The 24126-nt window shown below is 41.3% G+C and overlaps 2 protein-coding genes across 9 annotated transcripts in view; both read right to left on the bottom strand.

Annotated features, from left to right (window-relative positions):
* Window positions 1–1325: 1325 nt before the first annotated feature.
* LOC141958579 (uncharacterized) lies at window positions 1326–9223 on the bottom strand. Its single transcript, XM_074901420.1, has 3 exons — window positions 9058–9223; window positions 6338–6400; window positions 1326–2131 (listed from the first exon to the last, which is right to left on the bottom strand). Exons 1-3 carry the CDS (start codon window positions 9221–9223, stop codon window positions 1326–1328), a joined length of 1035 nt encoding a protein of 344 aa, XP_074757521.1.
* A 6634-nt stretch (window positions 9224–15857) lies between these two features.
* The window catches only part of SPATA13 (spermatogenesis associated 13), a 47255-nt gene continuing 38986 nt past the window's right edge, over window positions 15858–24126 (bottom strand). For 4 of the 8 annotated variants that reach the window (XM_074915358.1, XM_074915344.1, XM_074915377.1 and 1 more), the window contains 2 exons: window positions 21054–21132; window positions 15858–19833 (listed from right to left, as the gene is read on the bottom strand). In XM_074915358.1, the coding sequence (XP_074771459.1) occupies window positions 19659–19833; window positions 21054–21132 (254 nt within the window). In that variant the 3' untranslated portion in view covers window positions 15858–19658. Of the gene's footprint in view, window positions 19841–21053; window positions 21133–24126 lie in introns of all 8 variants that reach the window. The other 4 variants (XM_074915351.1, XM_074915367.1, XM_074915372.1 and 1 more) reach the window with 1 other exon arrangement.

Here is a 24126-nt window from a genome sequence, read left to right as displayed (position 1 = left end):
AACCAGATGCTCAGGCCCAGTCAGCATGGGTTTATGAAAGGCAGGTCCTGCCTGACAAACCTGATCTCCTTCTACGACAGGATGACCTGCTTATTGGATGAGGGAAAGGCTATGGATGTAATTTACCTTGATTTAGCAAGGCTTTTGACACCATTTCCCACAGCATTCTCCTGGCAAAAATGGCTGCTCGAGGTTTGGACAATCGCACACTTTGCTGGCTAAAAAACTGGCTGGACGACCGGGACCAGAGAGTTGTGGTGAATGGAGTTAAATCCAGTTGTCGGTCGGTCACGAGTGGTGTCCCCCAGGGCTTGGTTTTGGGGCCACGCCTGTTTAACATCTTTACTGATGATCTAGATGAGGGGATCAAGTGCACCCTCAGTCAGTTTGCAGATGACACCAAGCTGGGTGGGAGTGTTGATCTGCTCGAGGGTAGGGAGGCTCTGCAGAGAGACCTGGGCAGGCTGGAGCCATGGGCTGAGGCCAACTGGAGGAGTTTCAATAAGGCCAAATGCCGGGGGCTGCCCTTGGGCCACAACAACCCCCAGCAGCGCTACAGGCTTGGGGAGGAGTGGCTGGAGAGCTGCCAGTCAGAGAGGGACCTGGGGGTGTTGATTGACAGCCGGCTGAACAGGAGCCAGCAGTGTGCCCAGGTGGCCAAGAAGGCCAATGGCATCCTGGCTTGTGTCAGCACTAGCGTGGCCAGCAGGGACAGGGAAGGGATCTGACCCCTGTCCTCGGCACTGGTGAGGCCGCCCCTCGATTCCTGTGTTCAGTTTTGGGCCCCTCACTACAAAAAGGATATTGAATGACTCGAGCGTGTCCAGAGAAGGACAACGGAGCTGGTGCAGGGTCTGGAGCACAGGTCATAGGAGGAGCGGCTGAGGGAACTGGGGGTGTTTAGTCTGGAGAAGAGGAGGCTGAGGGGAGACCTCATCGCCCTCTACAGCTACCTGAAAGGAGGGTGCAGATAGCTGGGGATGAGTCTCTTTGGCCTAGTAGAAAGTGACAGGACAAGAGGGAATGGCCTCAAGTTGTGCCAGGGAAGGTTCAGACTAGATATTAGGAAGCATTTCTTTCCAGAAGGGGTTGTCAGGCGTTGGAATGGGCTGCCCAGGGAGGTGGTGGAGTCCCCATCCCTGGAGGTGTTCAAGAGTAGGGTCGATTTAGAGCTTAAGGATATGCTGTAGGTGGGAACTGTGCTAGGCAAATGGTTGGACTAGATGATATCCAGGGTCCTTTCCAACCTAGATGATGATTCTCTGTGGACTTTATTAGGGAGGTCTGAAGGACACAAACATACAGCATTCATGAATAACATGGAGTTATGTGGCAGGCGATGGCAGCGGCTCCAGCAGGTCAGAGGTGCTGAACAGGAGGAACCCCGAGAAGGTGGTATCATCATCAGCATCTGCAAACAGCCCATTGAAAGTCTCTCCTTGATGAGCTTGCAGCCACACCTCATCTCCTCCCTGTAGTTCGAGGATGGCAGCTCCAGAGGCCTGGTCTTCTCCACTCTGATACCTGTCCACTGTGTGCAGCATCTTGATGCCATTTTTAACTAGAGCTACTCGGACATTCCTTGAGTAGACTGTGATGTGGTAGGTGAAATAGTAAACACCAGGGTATTTACAGGTGAATTTGCCAGTAACTGCATTGTAGTCATTTAGACTATTATACAGCACCTTGTCAAATTTGATTGGGCGATTGGGGGGGGGAAATTTAGTGGCAATTGTAAGGCCGACACTAAAAGCACTCTTTGGCAGGACTGCTGGGGCACCTACATTCCCCTTATCTCCTCTGTCTCCTTTCAAGCCTCTTTCCCCCTGAACTCCTGGATTACCCTGTGGCCCCAGATCTCCAGTATTACCTTTAGGACCTGGATTACCAGTCGGACCAATTGGCCCTGGGAAACCAACTCTTCCAGGGTGGCCAGTTTCACCCTTTGTCCCTCTTGGACCTATGGGCCCAATATCTCCTTTTAACCCCTTTTGTCCTTGCAGTCCCAGCTCTCCCTTCTGACCTTTGTAACCCACTGACCCTATAATTCCTTTTGGTCCCAGTTTCCCAGGTCGTCCCCTTTCTCCTTTATCTCCTTTGTTCCCCTTCTCTTCAACCGTCCCATTGGCTCCTAAATTAAAAAAAAAAAAAAAAAAAAAAAGACACTTTCTTGTGATCTTCCACTGGGTTAGTGGAGCACAACAAGTTTCAGCATGAAGACATATGTGTAGGTGTGTGTCAACACTGTATATACTGGCTCACTGTACATACAATTTCTCATATATTTAAGTTCAGGACAAGCATAATACCTGAAGAACCTGATATTGTGTTAAAAATTAGGTACCCTGTTTGAGAGCAGCAAGAATAAACTCAAAGAAAGGAAGGTGGGATTTGTCTACAGGTAGCACTGAAAGCTCACATCCTCTCAGGCACAAGCAGCATCTGTCCAGACACTTGTTTTCAGCCTTTGTTATGCAAAATGGGGAAGATGGCTCACAATTAAGTCAGAGGAAGGTTCTATTTAGACAACACCCAGAATTTATTTGCTACGTATAATTTCTATGTGATAGAACTTTGCTTGAGTTACCTAGATTGCTACTGCAGTGCAACCAAAGGCTTTTTGTCCTTGTTATTAACTACCATATGCTCCATTTATCCTTCATCCACTCTCAAATTGAAGCTCAAAGCCTTTGAAAATCCTCTGATTGCTACGTGAGTGTTTGAAGGTGAAAGTCTCATGACGTAAAGGTCATGTTAAGGATCTTTGCACAGGAGTTAGCAGGGCTCATTGGAAGATCTTTAAAATAGTTTTGAATGGGGAAAGGAATAAAACCAGGCTTGCTAGAGATAAGTCTGGGGGTGGAATGCCAATATTTGAGGGGTGGTGTGCTAGTGAGGTCCTTCAGTCTGCCATCTCAGTGAAGGTAGGGGTTGGAGATCCATGTGGCAGCAAGGACACAAGGAATATTGATGTGTTAGAAACCATGGAAGCGCCTGAGAATGGTCACACAGGAATTAGGGCTTCTCCCCCCAAAAAGGAGGTGGGATCAATACTCCTACTGCAGTGCATCTACACCGATGCACACAGCATGGGTAACAAACAGGAGGAGCTGGAAGCCATTGTGCACCAGGAAAACTATGATATGCAATGCATATGCATTGCAACGCAATGGATGACTGTAAACTCTTCAGAAGGGATAGGCAAGGAAGAAGAAGTGGTGGGGTAGCCCTGTATGTTACGGAGTGTTTTGATTGTCTAGAGCTCAGTGATGGTGATGACAGCACTGAGTAAAAATTTATGGGTCAAAATCAGGGGGAAGGCCAACAAGGCAGATATCATGGTGGGATTCTGTTATAGACCACCCAACCAGGATGAAGAGGCAGACGAAATATTCTGTAAACAGCTGGAAGACGTCTCATGATTGCTAGCCCTTGTTCTCATGGGGGACCTCAACTTACCAGATGTCTGCTGGAAATACAATACATCAGAGAGGAAACACTCTAAGAAGTTCCTGGAGTGTGTGGAAGATAACTTCCTGACACAGCTGGTGAACAAGCCAACTAGGGAAGGTGCCCTGCTGTACCTCTTGTTCATGACCAGAGAAGGGACTTGTGGGTGATGTGATGGTTTGAGGGTGTCTTGGGCATAGCAATCCAAAATTACATTTTCTTGGAGAAGTAAGTAGGGGGTGAGCAGAACTGCTACCCTGGACTTCCAGAGAGCAGACTTCAGCCTGTTTAGGGGACTGGTTTACAGAGTCCTTTGGGAGGCAGTCCTGAAAGTCAAAGCAGTCCAGGAAGGCTGGACATTCTTCAAGAAGGAAATCTTAAAGGTGCAGGAGAAAACTGTCCCCATGTGCTGAAAGATGAGCTGGCAGGAAAGAAAACTGGCCTGGCTGAACAGAAAGCTTTGGCTGGAACTCAGGAAAAAGAGGAGAGTTTATGACCTTTGGAAGAAGGGTCAGGCCACTCAGGACTACAAGGATGTCATGAGATTATGGAGGGAGAAAACTAGAAGGGCCAAAGCCCAACTGGAACTTAATCTAGCTACTGACTTAAAAGACATTAAAAAATGTTTCTATAAGTACATTAGCAACAAAAGGAGGGCTAAGAAGAATCTTCATCCTTTATTGGATGTGGTGGGGAACATAGTGACAAAGGATCAGGAAAAGGCTGAGGTACTCAATGCCTTCTTTGTCTCAGTCTTTTATGGTAATACCAGTTGTTCTCTGGGTACCCAGGCCCCTGAACTGGACGACAGGGACGGGGAGCAGAAAGAAGCCCCCATCACCCAAGGAGAAGTGGTTAGTGACCTGCTACACCACTCAGACACACACAAGTCTATGGGGCAGGATGGAATCCACCCAAGGGTACTGAGGGAGCTGGCAGAAGTGCTCACCAAGCCACTTTCAATCACTTATCAGCAGTCCTGGCTAACCAGGGAGGTCCCAGTTGACTGGAAGTTAGCAAATGTGATGCCCATCTACGAGAAGGACAGGAAGGAGGATCTAGGGTACTACAGGCCTGTCAGTCTGATCTCGCTGCCGGGGAAGGTTATGGAGCAGATCATCTTGAGTGCCATTATGCGGCACATACAGGACAACCAGGCAATCAGGCCGAGTTAGCATGGGTTTATGAAAGGCAGGTCCTGCTTGACAAACCTGACCTCCTTCCGTGACAAGGTTAACACACATAGTGGATGAGGCTGTGGATGTTGTCTACCTAGGCTTTAGTGAAGCCTTTGACACCCTTTCCAACAGCATTCTCCTAGAAAAAGTGACTGCTTGCATGAGTAGTCACTCATCCATGTGGGTTAATGCTGGGTTAAAAACTTGCTGGATTGCTGGGCCCAGAGTTGTGGTGAATGGAGTTAAATCCAGTTGGCAGCCGGTCACGAGTGGGGTTCCCCAGGGGTCTGTACTGGGGCCAGTTCTGCTTAATATCTTTATCAATGATCTGGATGAGGGAATCAAGTGTACCCTCAGTAAGTTTTGCAGATAACACCAAGTTGGGTGGGAGGGTTGAGCTGCTTGAAGGTGGGAAGGCTCTACAGATAGATCTTGACAGGCTGGATCAATGGGCCAAAGCCAACTGTATGAGATTCAACAAGGTTCAGTGCAGGTCCTGCACTTGGGTCACAATAATCCTATACAACACTACAGGCTTGGGATAGAGTGGCTGGAAAGGTGTCTGGTGGAAAAGGACCTGGGGGTGCTGATGGAGAGCTGGCTGAACAGGAGCCAGCAGTGTGCCCAGGTGGCCAAGAAGGCCAATGGCATCCTGGCTTGTGTCAGCAATAGCGTGGCCAGCAGGGACAGGGAAGGGATCTTACCACTGTACTCGGCACTGGTGAGGCCGCCCCTCGATTCCTGTGTTCAGTTTTGGGCCTCTCATTACAAGAAAGACATTGAGGTGCTGGAGCATGTTGAAAGAGGGACAGTGAAGCCGGTGAAGGGTCTAGAGCACAAGTCTTATGAGAAGCATGGGTCCATCATGACAAGGACATAGGAAAGGAATGTAGCTTTGTTAATTTTAAACATTTGTGGCTTCATGTCTCACACTCCTTCCAGGACTGGGGTCGTTTCTGATAGACTGGAGAGAAGTCTGAGGGGTGTAGAGCACCTTGTAATTACTCCCATGCAATGCATATACCATATGTTATTTCTCAGGGTCAACTTCAGGATTTTGGAGAACCTGGACACTGTATTTGGCAGGCTTCTGTGCTTTTGTATATATACATTGCCTGTGTACAGTTACTCTAAGGATCCACAAGTCCAGCAACTCAGAGTTACTACACCTGTGCAGAATGATGTGATGCCACTTACACAATGTCTGACTCCCCACTTTTATGCATGAGTCACTCTGCACATGTACATCCATCTGACACAGGAGACATGCTGCATATGCATAGGTTGGCTGAACAGGTGAAGTATACAGGATCTACTGTATTTTTAGGTGTATAACTTGTGTCTTCTACAATTTCTTCTAAAAGTCTTTTTCCTTGAGGTTGCATACATAGCTACAAGAGCCTCACTTTCCTGAGGTAGCTGCATATGTGGTGTCTTCCCCAACAGCTGACAAAAGGATAAGAGATGGTCAAGGTAGGATAACAGACTGAATGAACAAGCTGTAGGGCATCAGAGGCAGCAGGATAATTGGAGGTGGCAAATTCCTCTTGTATTGTCAGCATATGTGTGCAGACTCTACTACCTCTGGAAAATGGTTTTTTAACCTTTATGGTACTTTCACTACAGCAAGAATATATAGCATGTCCAGTGCTCACAAACACAAGGGCAGCAGTTGATAGACAAATAAAAAATTGAAACACTTCTCTGACCTTGTTCGCCTTTCTCTCCATTTACACCATCTTGTCCTGGACTGCCAGGAGGTCCTGCTTCACCTAGTACAGAATTAAAAAACAGATTTTCATCAAACAATTAAATTACCAGAAAACTTGGGATGAATCCTTCTCTAATCCTTCTTCTTCAGGCCTGGCTAAACAGTAATGTAAAGAGTAGTCTTATTCCTGAGCTTTAGTGGGTACCGCTGCTGGTACCTTTAATCTTATGGAGAGACTGACAGAGAGCTCAGAAACTGCTGCTTTTTGAGATAGAGGGAATCCTTGACATAAAGAGGTGGATTATTGAGATATGTAGAGGAGCTATACCCTAGTCAGGATGACCAATGTGAAAACTTCTTCTGTTGTTGCCTCTATCCATGGAAGATACCAGCAGGAAAAGAGTGAGGAAGCCACATTCAGCAAGAAGCTCTGCAGGGACAGGGACACTAGTAGTGACACAATGGTAAACTCCACTCTCAAGATGAGACATCTGCAGGAGTTTGGCCAATGGTAATGAAACAATATATTCGAATAGTATTGCCTGTAGATCTGAGGAAGGCATTCACACTCTTGATCCCTGTATCTAGCATGACACAGATTTTCCACTGCTCTAAAGAGAGCAGTTACAGAAGTCATTTTTGTAGAAACATCACAGATGCCCAGGAGGTGTGTGATGAAATACCTAGATTTGCATCCAGAATTAAAATATGTATGTAACCATATTCCAAGAGTAGCTCTTTGGCCATATGGACCAAAGAACATTTCTTTAGGAGTTTTCTGCTGGACAGTCCATCATCTGCTGAACTTTCATTGATTTGGTATGGAACAAAACTAAGTTTCATGTATTTAACTGCAAAGGTGTACATACATACAATATAAACATACAATATAAAGAATGGTACAGTAACACCAATTTGTGCAAAGAATAGTCAGTACAGTCATAATTAATTTAGGAAAAAAAGTTGGGGACTTTACCAAAAACCAGTGATATGTGATAACTCACTGGAGTAAAGTGAGGACCTTTATAAGAAATGAGAAGAAATAAGCTCAAGATTTTACATTTTTCAGACTTTCCTGGATCCCTGCATATAGAAAAAGAAGGCAGTTAATTGTATATGCCTATAAAGCTAATGGATTTGTTTGTTTGTTTGTTTCTGGATTTTAAAAAGTTTTGGGTTTAGCCAAGGTAGGGTACTGAAAGCAGGAGGAGCATGCAAGTGGTTGCTTGACAGAGAACTCTAAATCATTTTATAAACAAGAGAGTTCAAAATAACTCTTTAGCAATCACTGAGGTAAGTACATAAGTGGGTAGACTTGTCTTTCAGTGGTCCAGGGCAGGCCATAAGCAGTGATAGCTCTTCATTGCCCAAATTTTAAGTGCTGGTTATTTTTCAGCTGATCTAGTTTACTGTATAGTCACACAAAGAGTTGTGGTGTATAAAAGAGAAGAGTCAAGTCGTAGGAAAAGGATCTGGTAGAGGATCCTGCCTACGGCAGCATAGCCATTAAAGAACCACACATCAAACCACACCTTCCACACTGATTCTGCAGCATACACTCTCTGCAGAGGTGTGTACTTTTCTGGTGGAGCAGGCAATTCATTAGCTTAGCAACTCAGTCTGTTAAAGGCAGACATTTTCACTAGGTTGGAAGACACTTTAAAACGCTTCAGCACATTTTAAGTAAATTTCTTTTAGACTATTGACCTCAGTTTGAATTATGTACTAGATTATATACTCCACTAAAAAGACCTGTAATTCACAGTCCTTAAGATCAGCACTTGGGTTTATCTGATAAATCCAATCTGATCCGGATTGGTTTGTGCAGCTGAGTTAGCCAGGCCCACAATAACAGTATTTGTGACAGGTTTATGCATTAAGCCATAATGCCACCTGCACGACACCACACAATAGCTGACCTAACATAAAGCCTATTAGGGAAAAGTTCCACATACACCCCGCTCCAAATCTTGTGAACAGATTAGAAGCAGTAGACATTCTGAGGCTGTGGCACTTCAGATGAAGTGTTATATGTCCACAGGCCCACAGATGTCCACATTGCCCACCTGTGCAACCCTGGCCTTGATATTCTATCATGGATGCAAGGGCCACTGTTATCCTGAGGTTTAAAGTACTACAGGAATTATTAGCTTTAGGATGCCGAGATTAGATCTGTCTTCAGTATCACACTAAAATTTCTACTATAGCCTGTTAAAACAGACATGAATCCTACCCTGTCTTTCAGTAGTCACCACGCTTGAACATCCCTCTAGTGGCTCTTGAGTTACAGCAAGTAGGCACACACAGAAACAAGTCCTACAAATGTAAAATTTAGATAAGAAAGAGAAGTCTTCTTACCACTGCATACTTCTTATTACACTGAACAAGGTATCAGTTGCTAGAATTTTTTTTCAGGGCTTGAAGTGCTTTACAGAAATATAGCCACTATCTTAGAGATGTGTTCCCAAAATAGAAGGTGAAGTCTTGCTTCTTTCGGTTTTATCCCATGGACCTGACCTCTCCATAGTATCAGCTGTCTTGCTTTCTTTTTAGGTATTTCTTTATATTTCCTTCTTCAAACATGTAAATGACAAATGTCTGGAATTTTTTCTAAAGGCTAAGCAGAATAATCCTGTTAACGCAGAGAGACTACAGACAATTTTGGAATCTAATGGCATTGCATTTGGTACATGAAATAATTTATTATGAACATAATACCTTTATCTCCCTTGTCACCTTTTGAACCGTCACGTCCATCACGACCAGGTATGCCGTTGTGCCCAGGATTGCCAGGGATGCCAGGATACCCTTGGGTGCAGACGTCCTGTCTTTGTGTTTCTGCTGTGCTGACTACAATAGTCAGCAGTATAATCCAGTTTTTCATTCTTTAAATAGGTTATATGATTTTGTCTGAAAGATTTAAGAAAGCAAAAGTATGTCTGACTAAGTCAAGTCTACTTTAGAAGGAGATGCAGGGCGGGGAAGGGAGGAAAAAAAGGAAATGGTTTTTCACCACGTCTATTGTTTTGTTTTGTTTTATTTATAGGTCTCTATATAGCATTAAGTACAGTCTTGGAGACTGAGCACTATTTCAAATAATAATTTAATGAGAGTATCGACAATAGCATCATTATACATTTGAAACATTAACTCAGCTTTACACAATTCAAAATATTCCTTAATTCCCTGTGATTTGGAGAATCAGGTTCTGTCTCATAGTTTTTTATGCAGTATGACTTGTGGAAATAAGTGACTCTGCAAAGGAAAATTCTGATACAGGTAGATGGTGAGAAGCAGAAAGTGACAAAAGCTCTGGGGAGGTTTAGAGCTACCCTTGATGTCCTCAGGATCTAGCCAGCAAACAAGAAAACAACAGCTCATTGCATCCCACAGAGCATCACACTACTCTGTTTAAACTATGAGTGTGTTGACAAAGCCCAGATTTCATGGATTTGGCTGAACTTAACCCAAATTTCAAGATCATAATAAAAAGGCAACTTGGGCCAAAGTGATCATCTTCCCCCCTGACCCTGCCCCATCCCCAGCAATTACAACAAGGAATATACAGTTGCAGCAGCTATATGCCGAAGAACTTCCAGTGACCTGTCTTACTCCAACCAAAACCACGAAACCCCAATGTCTGGCCAAATCTGCAATGAAGTGTGCTAATAATAATGTTGTTGCTGTTCTAAATTCATATCGACAGTCAAAATTTCAAGTCTTTAGGGGGTGATTCAGGTAGGACCAGTGATCCCACATTCATACTCAAGGCATCAAACAATGACCTGTTTCTATGAGCTGTAGTTTTGCTTACATAACATACAGGCATTCTCCTTGTTCAGAAACCTCTTTGTAAACTCCTCTAGCCAGAAGAGTGCCCAAAGAGGAGCTATTTCATGGCCACTGCTGCCTTTCAGAACCATGCAGAAGCCTGTCTGCATCTTCTAGCTTTCTCTTTCCTGTTTCAAAGACTTCCTACCAAATGTCACCGTATGCATTTGGAGTCTGTAAGGCAACTCTTTTCTCTCATCTCCAACCTTTTATCAGTGTTGGACATTAATAACCCAGTATCTATCTAATAGCTTCTTAAGAGAAAAATAATTGAGCCTGTCAAACAGCTCATAACCAAGAAGCAGCAGAGTTCTTAATGCCCACTTTTGCATCCACATTTCTTCCTGCACCTACTCATGAGTGCACAGTTGTATCTCTCATCTCTCAGGAGCTGGTTCTGGTGCCACAGGAGGTGAACTAGGGTAATTCAACCCCCTAATTCATCACAGAGCAATCATTTTTTTCTTTTTTTTTTTTTTTTTTTTTAAGTCATCTTCTGGGTTAATAAGTTGAATGACCTCAGAGGGGGTCAGAGCTGGAGCAGAGTAAGATGAGCTCAAAGATGTGAGGGGTCAAGTAAGAGAGGTTTTTGGCAAAAACAAGTCTTTAGTCTGGTTCTCCCCCTTCATGTAACTGTGCTACTTAAAGTTCATCTTATATTTATCCTTTCATTAGCGTGTCCCTAATAGGCACACTGAAATATTGATACATTAATATTTCATTCTGGACACAACTGGTTTAGGTGAGTGTAAAAGCAATTAATGAGAAGTGATTAGACTGAGAACCAAAAATCAAATAGCAACAAAATTAATGCCCATTTTATTTGAAATTATTATTCATAAATATCTACTGCACAGAAGCTTGGGCTATATAGGTTAAGTACTTATACAGGTAAAGGTGATAGTCTCAGTCTTATGAAACAATGCACACAAATACCATGTAGAGAGACACTAGTTATGTTCTCAATAAGAATAATTACACCCTGTTAGCAGTATTCGATCTAAATATTTTTTTAACTTAATTTATAGAGGAAGACCTTAATTTTGGGACATGTTCCTTAACCTTTTTATTTTGTCTTTGGAAAAGTTCCCCATTTTGTCACAGTTACTGGAAATGTGATTTACGGTGCCTTTGCCAATGGTGTACAGAGAGATGTTTGATCACCCACCAGCAAAATCCCGCTTTGTCTGCTGCTGATGATGGTTGGCACTAAAGAAATCTGAAAATAGATTAAACATTTGCTACTTCTAAGCTATGTAAACATTTGCTGCCTTAGTCAAAGGACTCCAGAAGAGTTCAAAAGGAAGAAGTGCTCTGCATGACACTGTTAGGACATGATGCACCCCATGGAGAAGTCTGACAGTCCTTATCCACTGACAGAAAACCCCATTCCTAGTTGTCTAAGGGAGCATTTCTTGCCTAAGGAATAGACAGTTCAGTCCTCTTACATGCACTTCTCTCCACAAGCTGACAACATCAACAGCAGCAGCAGCAGCAACACCACCACCATCATTACGTATCTTTGGTCTTACCTCATTCACTTTGTACTTGCAGTGTTCTTGGGCATCTTTAAACAGAGTATAAGAGCTTCATGTAAAGGAATGCACGCTGCAAGTTATGTGCCTTGAGGACAAGCACTTGGTTGGTCACTAAATTCTCAAAGGTCAGTGATTTAATTTTGAGAGCTGTTCAATAATTAAAACAGAGGTTTAAACTGGAATCTTCCTATTTATTCCAATTCTAAGATGAAGTGCTCTGTACTTTGGCTTTTACCACTGTCACGTGAAATAAAATTGTTAAAAAAGACTAATAAGGCTTTGATTGGCCAGTTCCATTATACAAATACATTACACAAATGTTAGCTTTTGACAGCTTGGTTGGTTTGTAGGATGCAAGGCATGTCTCATACCATTATGGTGCTGATGTAATAAAGTTAGTTTCTGTATCAAGCAATTTACAATGCAAAAAGACACAGAAATTACTAAAGCTGTGAATGTAGCATTCCAAATATTAGATGATTATGGAAAAAATGTAACAGGGTTGAAATAAAGTAAATAAATGGAATGACAAAGAGAGCTTTTCACATTTAATTAGCAGGCTCCCCATCTAGCCATTCAAGCATCAGTCAAAGCTATTGTGCTACTAAAATATACATTTTTGGTAACTAAATTTGAAGAAACTTGATACTAACTGTGTCCTACTGAAACTGCTGCTAAGGACTGGTGGAAATAAAGCAACTGAGCATATCAACTCCTTAAATGCTGATCATGAACAGTGAAGGATAAAACCAATAGTAACAGGAGTTAATTTGTTATAGGAAGTGGCCTCAATTCACCCCTGTTGGTGCAAGTGACTGAAAACACTGTGGCTGAGGGCGTTCCCACACTGCAAAAAAATGACTGTGGTCTGCCTATCAAAAAAGGTATCCTCAACACAGCTGAGCAATGAATAATTTTCACAAAGGTCTTCACTACCACCCTGTGGTAATAAGAAAATATTGCAAGTGTAATGGCTCCCTGGTTTGTAACTGGGACATTGTTATCTACCACCGTGGTCTGAGGAAAAGGACAATGTGCAGCAGTTAGCGGCTGAACTTGAATGAACTTCTGTAGCAAAATTAGCCTCACTGCTGTGCTAATCAAGGAGAAGAAATGAGAGTCATGACAGACAATCATTTTCTCTTTACCCATGAGGCACCATCTGAAATTTTCTAAGGTTCTTAGCTTCAGTCTTCTCTCACACTTCAGAAGTTTTGAGTCATTAAAAAATAGCCCACCCTGCCAGTTAGTGCTGTGCGTTCAGTGATCTGTCCAGCCATGCAGAAAACCTGGATTTATTGACAAACCTTCCTGACTGCAGGGTACTGGGAGAGCGTGTGTCTCTGTGGGGACAGCACTGGGGGCAGCCGGGACTCCTTGGGACATGGCATCGGCAGAGCAGGGCCTCCCAGAGCAGGACCCTTACACTGACCCAAGGGAGTCTGTGAATTTTACAGTGACAACAGTCATGGTCTGTCTATCTCAATCCTGAGGTGAGAATGACATAATTCATTAGTTACATCCATCTTGATGGACTCTGCAGTTAGTCTGGTTTGATGCTTTTTTAGCAGAGAACCAAGAAAACTCACGTGGGAATGGCCTTAAAGATAAACATTAACATCAGCTGCTTTCTAGTGTGCCTTGTCTCATCACAGAATGCCTTGGAAATAATTATACTCTTAAAAGATGTTGTATCAGAATGGCAGGAGATGCAGGGTTATTTTAGATTGCTTGCTGTGCTATAATAATTACCTTTGTTAGGAGGTGAATATGGAGCTGTAATGACCATGAGCTGGATGGTTAATAAAAGAAGACATACCTAACCTTATTAGCAGAGCACCTTTTAGACTTTTTTGAGTCCTTCATCAGTCAGTATGTCCAAAGTCCGGGGTATGCTCATACGTAGAGGCCAAGGTTAACTGTGTCTAGTGAATCTGCCTACTAACAGTTCACTTTGGTGTATTGGGCCTTCTGCCTTTTTAGTTCCTGTGCGCTAGAAACAAGGAGGAATTTGGCATGTCTGGTTCTGCCAGCAAAGTTCCTCAGTAGCACCTGGAGCTCCTCCTTCCTCCTGAAGCAGTTTCACCTTTCCAGAAATCACTAGAAAAAACAGTTGATAAATCCTACATCATCTTGTGTTTCTCTTCTGAGTGAAACTAGGTCCTTGTAGGGCAGTGGTACTCCTTGCCCGCTAACCTCTGCCCTCTCAGCTTTGCTGACACCAGACTCCAGTGATGGGGGCACCTTCCAACCTTCACTTGTCTGCGGAGTGGTTTATCTGTCATTGCTGAGGGCCCACTCTGCTTAAAACATTAAAATGACTTGGGTGAAACCTTGCCCAGGTGCTGTGTGTGTGTCCCACCCCCCCATGCCAAGATGCACAACAGAAATATGTAACATAAACAGAGGGAGGGCGAGATGGGTGTGGATCACTTGTCTGCTGCAACCTGCTCTAAGTGTCAGCAGATGTTATCTGGGGCTGCCATATGGAGTCTATAAAAGGTGAGTGTGTGTCTCCAGTGAATCATGTGTGTGCAACTATCTATGTATACAAACTTACACTCACACACAAACACACACAAAATCTTTTTTTGAAACCGGAGCCTAAATACCTAATAGTAGCAGTATGTGAGTTCTCAGCTCTAGGTACTCACCTGGACAACCAGAATTCAGTTCTGAATACAGTAACACAGTACTAAGATTAAAAAAAAAAAACATGTTGTACTGACAGTTTATACAGTTTTGACACATTCTCACAATTACCTGTTCTCTAGCTAGTTAGAGTAACTGAATTTTGAAAAAAATTCAGAAACACACTAAATATTTGTGTGCTTTCCTTACAGGCTAAATGCAGTTTGCCACTGCTGACTTCCTCATTTCTCCTTTGGTACTGTAATATAAAAAGGCCCAAATCCTCGTCTGTGTTACCAAGCACAAATTATCATGTAGTCTCTAAAAAAAAAAAAAAAAAAGACAAGCAGTGCTATTTCTGCACAAACTAAAAGCTCCACCTGATAGAACAGATCTTGAAGAACTTAAAAGCTGAGATGGTATGAAACGATCTACAGGATTCAGCCTGACTGCCGGAGCATGAAATAAAATGCACAAATGAGCTCACCATGGCCAGATGAATTGCAAGCTCCTTAGAAAGCCTGTATTGATCACAACGTCCTACTCCTGTGTTTGCTCTAGGTATGTTTTTCAGTCATCTGATCTACCTCACTAAGTGTTCAGAATGTGCTTCTCACTTTGATATTGGAGTGCTTGGCACACATCCACCTGCAGCAGCAGCACCTGGGAGGCCTGGGAAACTCTCAGCTTTGAGGTAAACCAAGAAACAGAGATAAGAGCTTGGACATTGTAAGAAGGGGGAAAGAGCTAGAAAACCCAACTATTATGGCAGCATTTGAACTCGTCAAAGCATTTTTGATGAAAAGATTTCAGCAAATTATGTTCTAAAGTGTCTCAGCAAAACACAATTTTTGATGCAGTCTTGAGCAGGAAGGACACAAGGAATGCCTTTCAGATGTGGTCCCCTGCTCTCTCAGAAAAATAAGAAATTAAAAGTCTTCCCTGAATCAGAGTAGTAAGTGGGATCTCCAGCAGCATTGCCTATTGCTCTAACAAGCAGGCAGGTAAGCCTGTTCACACACATTTACAGAACACGCCTTTTGGGTGAACCCTTTCAAATGATTTTGCTTTTCTTACAAAGAAAATAAAATTTAATCCTCCTTACCTAAACTACAGTACTTAAGTCACCATCCTCTGTTAGCAGGAGCTTTATTAATACAGAAGCTGCATTTGCATTTACTTCCACGGGGTACTGTGGGAACTGTCTGCCAGGACAAGGTAAAGCACAATGATCACAGATGCATATGGCTAGGACAATAATAAGGATGGGTTTTGCCTGAACAATGAGGACTTCAATCCCAGCATCAGGTTTAGTAGTTGTTAAAATGAACTTGTGCTGGGAAGTACTGTAGCTGTTACTGGAAAACCAAGAGAGGAAGGTGTGATGCTTTTTGCTTTAAAACAAGAAATATGACAGGTGATAAATTTTTGCATCACAGAGGACATTTTGCAGACAATTTAAAAAGCGGAACAATTTTAGAACTGCACAATGAAGTTTTATAAGACACAGCTGAGGAACTTCAGCTTTGTACATTATTTAATTCAAACATGTACAGTAAGAGAAAAATAACAGGAATGTAAGTTTGTACTTATTTCCAGAAAATAGATTCATTTGACAAAAAATGTTCCAAGAGTAAATAAACCTTGTAATGTAATTACTTAAGAACAAATGCACATCAAGCTACTGCAGTCCTATACATTGTACTTCAGCTGTCAACAGCCAATTCATCTGCTCTGTAGCTAGGACACTTCATTTACAACATGTGTAACAGCACGTAGATTGCAAGATGCACAAAGCAAAGTACATAAGATAAAATGTTACAAAATGCTTGTCAAAATAAAATACATATGCAAGTCATCCCTAGTATTTACAACAAATACTTTTAAATTAGAGATCGTTCAGAAAGCATCTCCTACAAATGCCACGCATATAGAAAAAAAGCAGAAAGGCAGTCAAAGAAAGGTACTGTGTTAGTTATGGCTAAAGACCTTTGGCTCCAAAACTCTGTTATAATTATTTTCAAAAGACAACTAAAATGTGGAACATTTGAGTAGTCTGTCTTTGAACTCCATTATTACACTGACCACTAAAACTCAATGTGAAATTCAGCATGGCAAGAGCCACTTGTAAAACAATCTTATTATTTTATACATCAAATGCTCTGAGTTAGATGCAATTATGGTTTGGCATTTTCCTAACTCAGTGGGAACACATTTGAGGACAATTATATTTTACCGCATCTCATGCATAAAGTCTGAGGTTATCTGCTCAGCAGGTCATCGGGAAATCTCTGGCTGTGCTTTATCTAAACGAGGCACAAATGTGCTTAGTGGTTGCCCTAGAACTTTTTGTAGTTATAGTAACTTAAAGCATGCAAAAATGAGAGGAACAGAAGTTGCTGTCACACCTTTCTGATCACATATAAGTTCTGTCATCAGAAGGAGGATCGGGGCAAGAGTTTTACATTTAGAACACAGACTTTTACATTTCAGTTGCAACTCTTTTTTGTAGACTCTAAAGTGAGGCTGAACCCCAAGTAAGTATTTGTCTTAACTATTGGATAATGTAATTGTGTGTTTTCATTTAACTATAACTTCTTTAAAATATTATAGTGTAGTCTAAATCTGGCCTCTCTTCCTATATTTTATCTTAATCTGTTGCAAGGTCAGATTGCAAAGAAAGACACAGAAAACATTATAAAACAACCGTGTCTGTATGTATTGTACGTTAAACTGTCCTGAGTAATCTGCACCATGAAACATTTGCTTTTTATCTCTCCGAAATTCACTTCTTGTGAAAAAAACTGCTGCATCCAAAACCATATGCAAACATTTATGTTCATTTTTAGGGCTAAGGCACCAGCACTTCTACATGGGAAGAGCCTTCATGGGCACTGACATGTCAGATGATACATTCCAAACTTTTTTTTTTTTCCAGCACTCCACAGAACCAAGCCCTGGAAGGAAGTAGGTTTTAGCAAAGACACACATATATATAAGTGTCTATCTCATGTCTTCAGGTCCAGCTGGAAAAGTTTCCAGGTGAGCACTGAAATCCAACTTCAGACACTTCTTTTCCATCTAGAACAAGACTTTCAAAATGTGATTATGAAAAACATCATCTCCACTTCCACAATATCTGCATCACTTTGGTTTTCAGGCCTGAACATGATAAATACCCCCAAAAATGGGTAGGTAAGAAACACAAAAGGGTTACTTATTAAGGTGAAGGGCACACATCCATGCCTGCATTTGGAAGTCTGCTCCTTGTGTTTAAATTGAGCATTTAGAATTATCTTTTAAAAAAATCTGATCTGAAATGGCTTGTTTTAAACATCAAAAGAAAAATATAACCCAGCCATCTTTTTTCATTGACTTTCCCATGCATTTTCTTTAAGCTGGATCGTTGAATATGTCAGTGCGTATTTCCAGTGTTTCAGGTCATCTTCCATCGCTACAGGAAAGCACAAGCAATGAAGTTCACTATGCAGTGAACAGTTCAGCTGAGCATCACCAGACTCTTCATTATTGCTGAGCTATATACACAAGGCATTTGAAATGTACAGTTGTCAAAAGATGTCATTTAAAATCAAAACCACAAACCTTGGGCTTTACAGAAGTTGCCACAAAGTTATCAAGTCACAAAATCTAGCGACTAGTGGGCTTCACAACACTGATGATAAATAAAAATATAGAGGTAACAATAGTAGTAGGAACAAATATATGTTTAAAATAAGGCTTTTTTTACATTGTTAAGATGCCTGGCCTCTAGCCCCCTGTTTGTTCTTCATATATTACACATTCATGACAAAGCTGACTGTGTACATTGTCAAATATCCTTGGATCTATCCTTATCATCAGATAATGCCCCTAATCAGCAGCATAGGATAAAATATTGTAAAGAGATTCATAGCAAATCAGTTCTGAAACATAGGGGGTCTTTCCTTCCATATTACCAGCAGTCTTGTCATCCTTAATGAGAGCTATCAAGCAGAAATTATCAGTGCTGTAAATATCAAGATCATGTTTTTTCCTGGTGGCTTTTAAAAAGTTATTCTCCCAAACCAACTCCATGTCATAGGCAAATCATGGCAATGCAAATCACATACTGCATATGTTGGCCAGAGCTGACGTTAATCAAGTCAGGTTCTTATCCTTCCAATACAGACTGACGGCTCTGAGACAAAAATCCATCTCTGGTCCACACAATTCCTCTGTCCTTTCCAGTAAGGATTTATCTTTCTTTGTGAAGAAATAATTGGTCAAAACCCATTGTCAGTTGACCCATGTATAAGAAGCATGGATCCAGACCATTTCAATATATTTACATTACCATTCATCCATTTTCTAAGTCAAGCTATATGAATACAAAGTGTAAGAACTATGTAATGTAGCCAGCAGTCAGCACATACTGTCTCAACTCTGACTTTGTACATTCACATTATCTCCATTAGAAAATAAAAAAATACTTTTTACACACAGAAATAAGCATACTGGAAATATAAAGAAGCATCTCCCAGGCAAAGAAGTGCCCAAAAAGTGATATAAAAGCCCTATACGGAAGAGCATACATGCATGCAGTATATTGCTGTGACTGAAAGTAATCAATCTGAGATGCCCTGGGCTCTTCTTGTTCCCACTTGTGTGCAATAAATGCACATATCTTCATAGTCCATTCACACTCTGTTCATGTTTCTATATGACAGAATAAAATTTCCCTGTTCCAATCTGGAATACAGTAAGGCCTTGTGGGACATTCTCCTGCCATTTGGCAATTTAATAGAAAAAGACAGGAAGGATTAGGGTCCACTAAATTCTGCAACAGCTGGTTAATCACATGGGCTGTCTCCACCTGATTTTAATGGGTGGTCTCTGCTCCGTGCTCCAATACAAAGCAGAAAACTCTCCTAAGATTCCTTGCTGATATACCCCTAGGAAAAATTCCTCCCTATCTTAAATTTGGCCATCAATACAAGGTTAAGCAAAATGAAATGTTACAATGACCTGCATGATTCCATCACTACTTCAACACAACTAAGAAACAGAGATCAAATACTGCTGCTTCAGAGTAACAGCAAGTCTTTGTCAGAAGGGAAGAAGACTGCTCTTCATCAGCAATGCTGACACTTGGCAGCATCGACTTCAGAGCAGTCTTGAGGAACTTCATTCTTCTACTAGACAGAGGTTGTATTTCTGGCTCAAGGGAGCCCAAGGTTTTCCTTCCAAAACTGGAGATTCACTGAGCTCAAATAAGATTAACTGTGTCTCCACAGTCCTTCTCTGGAGTAAGCCTCCCTCCGTGCTGAGGTCCTTGGCCTCTCATTTTTTAAAGGGGGTGAGTTTGTTGAAGGTATGCCAGAAGAGGGATGGCTTTCGCTTGGGTTCTGCAAGGGCAAAAACCTGCTGCTGAGGGATACTGGTAGGCACAGTGATGTGGCGCTGATGAATAGGATGCAGGCTTTGGTGTGGAGGAGGCACAGGACACCCGTTATAGCTTACACCTGCAAAAGGAACAGTTTAAGAAAGTGTATGAGTCAGCTGGCAGAGCAACCAATACTAGAAAAATTTAAGCACAGGACCATGGGACAAATTCAATGGTCAATAAAGCCAGTAAGAATTTTGCCATGATTTTGAATGGAAGCACTACTAAAAGTTACCTTTTCTGATGTCAAACTTGTTAATTGATGCATTGATTTGGCTTCAGAAGAGAATAATACCAGTAAAAATAACATTACAGAATTACAAAAAATAAGCAGCAGTTTCACACAGCCTGGCTATATTGTTTGCACAAGTAAATTCTGGTATTTCAAATAAATTATTTAAGACAGTAGATACTTGTATTTTAGTCAACTCTCAGAATAAGGCTGGGTAAAATATTGCTACCAACAAAAATGTTATTTCTTCAATTTTGAAAATATTTTCCAGGTTAATCTGCTCAGACTTTGACCTTTGTGCATTCTGAACAGAATCTGATCACAATTTTCAGCCACCCCCCTGAAAATCTGGACAGGTTTTATAGGTATCTGGTGATTGATAAAGAAAAAATGCTTTAATAATATTAATCCTAGGGATCAGAGGACTAACTAACATCAACTCCTTCACTCCTAAATTCAGACTTGATCTGGTCCCACTTGCTCAATTTATTCTCACAACACAATATAGAGATTTACCCAAATTTGACTTCAAGATGGAAAAGGACAAAATCACAATAGGAATAAAAAAGCTGTTTCCAGAGAAACACATCTCTAGTCCATCCTTCCTTCTAGTCTGGGACAGAAGGAAGCCATTTTGAGTGTGTTATCATAAATACAGCAACACATGGCTTGCAAAAAGAACTTCAGAATATTTTAAACAAAGCACAGAATTGCTAAAGAAGAAGACGCTGTTTGAGTAAAAGCAAAGGAGGGAATCAATAACCCTCATCTCTGCATGCACTTTCTTACATTCTTAAACTGCTTGTCTTATCTCTTGAGTTTCTTCTCCAATAGAATACTGACTTGCCTATCTGAAGGAGACTGGGGACCTGATTTAGTAGACAGTTTACAAAGGCACTGAAATTTGATATTAAAATACAGGTTAATGGAAATTTTTTGAACTCCATGTAAACCATGAAAATTTTTTAAAAGACTGAAGAATTCAACCATAGTCAGACTGTGCTATTTCCTAACATAAAGAGCACTGAACACAGTAAGGATGTAAAGCAATTCTGAACACCCACCTTTAATTTTTCCATGCCTTGACTTACGAGCATTCTGCATGGCTTGTTTCTTCTGGTTTTCTGAGATTTCCATTCCTATGCCAAAGCGTAAATTAGGGCACTGGTATAAATATACTGTATCTAATCCTTGATTACATGAAATTAGTAAGTAAACTATATTTTAAACATTTTTTAGTAAATCTTAATAGTAATATACCTGAAGTTTTTAGAAGTACGTTTTACTTTGTCATATAAATTTAAAGATAATTTTTCATTAGGATAACAATATGAACATTGATTTGCCTGTAGATTACTGGGAAAAGCTGCTTTACAGTTCTTGCAAATGGCAATCACTGGGGAAATAACCATACAAAAAGTTATTTTTATAAATAAGTCCAGATAACAAGAGATGAAAAAAAAGGTGTAAATTAACACTTCTGAAAGCTACATGCCACCAAGTAATAGATCACAAATGCAGAATCTCTTTCTTTTTCACTCACTCTGAGCTATCTTGGGTAACAAATTGAAGTCACTGGTACTGCAGTAGTATAAATTTGGTTCTTTCTCTCCACTGAGAGGAGACAGTATCACATAATCTGCCAGACACTGAAGCAGCCTGTGATGTGGTTGTGGCTGCATCAGACTGGGGCTGGATCCCTCACTCCAGTTTCTCACGTACTTGTTTGCATACTTGTATGACTTACATGATGCTGTAGTATGTGGTCAACCCTGTGCTATTTACTGTCACGTGACAGGTGTATGACTGATCTGTGCTGACTGTACTCAGATGCCTGACATCTGCTATGAACGGTGACACCAGTGACTGGTGTCATGTGGAGCCCGTGTACAGGCACTCCAGTTTCCTCTCCCTGTGTACAACACAGTTGACATCATACATAGATATGTTACATTTGCACCAGGAGAAAAGAGGGTGCAAATGCTGTCACTCATATGCACATAAAGAGCACAGAAGTTGTGATTCAAAGTCAGAATGAAGTGTCTGGTTTGGTTCCACTTTGCATCCTCCTGCACTTCTCTATACTTTTAAAATTCCCTTTACTTTTTTAGCCTGAAATAAAGTTATAACTATGTAGTAACTAGAAGTTATTACAAATCAACCTATTAACTTACAATAAAACAGCAGTTAGCCATAATTTTGGGGTAGCAGTTTATTTTATTCTGCAGGAGTTTTTTCCTTTATAGAAACAAGGAAACAGATTTTTTAAAAAAAAAAGCAATTTCATCAACAGAGATCAGACCACTTTCTTAGGGTTACTATTAGTGGTTTGGAGAATGAGTTTCTGGCTGTGGCCTCTTCTTCCCATATATTCATATAAGCTAAGAAAAGCTAGGTATGGTTTGGGAGACAGTGACTCACACCAAAGTGTCTTTGAAAATAGAAATAAAATGCCATTTGCAGTTCTGAATTGGAAGACTATGTATTTGTTCTCTGAGTGGTTAGATTAGAGGCTTTGTGTGAAGTCCAGCAAGATAGCTTACAAAATCAACAAGATAAATTTAAACCTGAGGTTGAGAATACTGGCGCCTTTCCACTGGTTTTGGCTAAAGGAAATGTTCAATTATGCCAAAAAAGTGAAATTTTAGAAAAGAAGCAGTCTTCTGGGTAACGGAGAAAACATCCAAGCCACTATGACTCACAAGACCAGATGAACATGAGCTATTACAATTCAACTACCTTTCCTCTAGTTCACGATACCTGTGCCAAAACAGGTACATCGGAATAATGAGTTACAACATTTGAAAAGCAAGTTTCCAGAAGGCTGGATGTCACATGGGCAGAGAAGACTGCATGTGCCTATGTGCCATTATCAAAAATACAGTTTCTCGTTATACTGAATCTTCTTCACTATATTGCACAGTACCTGAAAAGCAGCAAACATGATGGACCCTCCCTTGCAATCCTTGCACTCAGCACTACGGGAATTTGTGACCCAGCCCTAAAGAAGGGTTAGTGCTGTAACGATAAATCTCTTTGCTGCCCCTGCCACCACTGCTGAATGGCTACCCTTCTGAATATCATATGTTGATTTTCATGAGGTCCCAGTAGAATAAATAATGACATTTAGGGCTGTAGCTACTATACCTTTGCAGTTGCCTCATGCTCAGGGATTTCTGCAGCAGTGTCACTTCAAAGAAATGGTAACACCTCGCTGCCTGCACAAGACAGACCAGCTGCTGCCCAGGGCAAGCACTAGTATAAGCCTCAGAAGCTTCCTGACATACAGCATTTATCCCACTCAACATACTCTCCTGGTGCTCCATAAAGCTACCGTTGCAGGAGGAGGTGTAGATACAGATTTGAAGAGCTCAGTTCTGCTTAGGTGAGTTAGAAAAGCAGCCACCACCCATCCCCATGATCTCAAGGTGACTGAACAAGCTCTACACAGAGTAACTTGTGAAAGCCATCAGTGTTGTGCTCAACATAATCATAATGTCACACCATGATGTTCAGCACAGGACAAGACTTGGTTTTGAAAAGTTTAGCTGTGGCTGCTTCATTGTCTACTCTGGACTTGAGATGATTGGGGTTAATTGCAAGTTGGTGGAACGGGGAAGAGTTAAAACTGTTACAGAGTGTGAACTGGTAAACTTGACAGTATTTTCCTTCAGCTTATGGACTATCTACCATACATATGGAGGAGGCCTTATTTTTGTCATACTTACAACAGATCAATCAAGAGAAAGCCACTAAGATCAAAAGGTTTACATTTGTAATCTAAGGGCTACTCCTGTCTTCCTATTCTTCTGACTAGGTGTTTTAAGTGAACATGGAATATGAGATCTGGCATTTTAATAATTTCTGAGTTATATCATCCACTTCACTGCACTTCCAGTTTTAACCTGTTGTCATCTAAAGCCTAAGCCTGAAGAGTGTTATAAAAAAGCGAAGTTCTCATGCAGTCAACACACACAGATGCACTAATATTTTCATTACTTCTTTAGGAACATTTAAGAGTTTTATTTTTCTTGTTACTGTTGCTGTCTTCTTTGTGTATGTTTTGCCAAGGAAATTTTGCTGGAGCTTTTGTCACTGATCTTAAAGGAAGCATGAAACTATGCAATAAAAAA

This window comes from Athene noctua, chromosome 1 (genome assembly GCF_965140245.1).
Source record: "Athene noctua chromosome 1, bAthNoc1.hap1.1, whole genome shotgun sequence".
Taxonomy (NCBI): Eukaryota; Metazoa; Chordata; class Aves; order Strigiformes; family Strigidae; genus Athene; species Athene noctua.
The sequence above is the reverse complement of the archived record's forward strand: the minus strand, read 5'-3'. Positions and strand labels throughout refer to the sequence as shown.

Coding starts and splice junctions, on each gene's coding strand:
- LOC141958579 (XM_074901420.1), bottom strand. CDS start 9,223: ATGAAAAACTGGATTATACTGCTGACTATTGTAGTCAGCACAGCAGAA. Junction 6,401..9,057: donor AGGTGACAAGGGAGATAAAG/GTATTATGTTCA, acceptor ATTCTGTACTAG/GTGAAGCAGGACCTCCTGGC. Junction 2,132..6,337: donor TGGAGAGAAAGGCGAACAAG/GTCAGAGAAGTG, acceptor TTTTTAATTTAG/GAGCCAATGGGACGGTTGAA.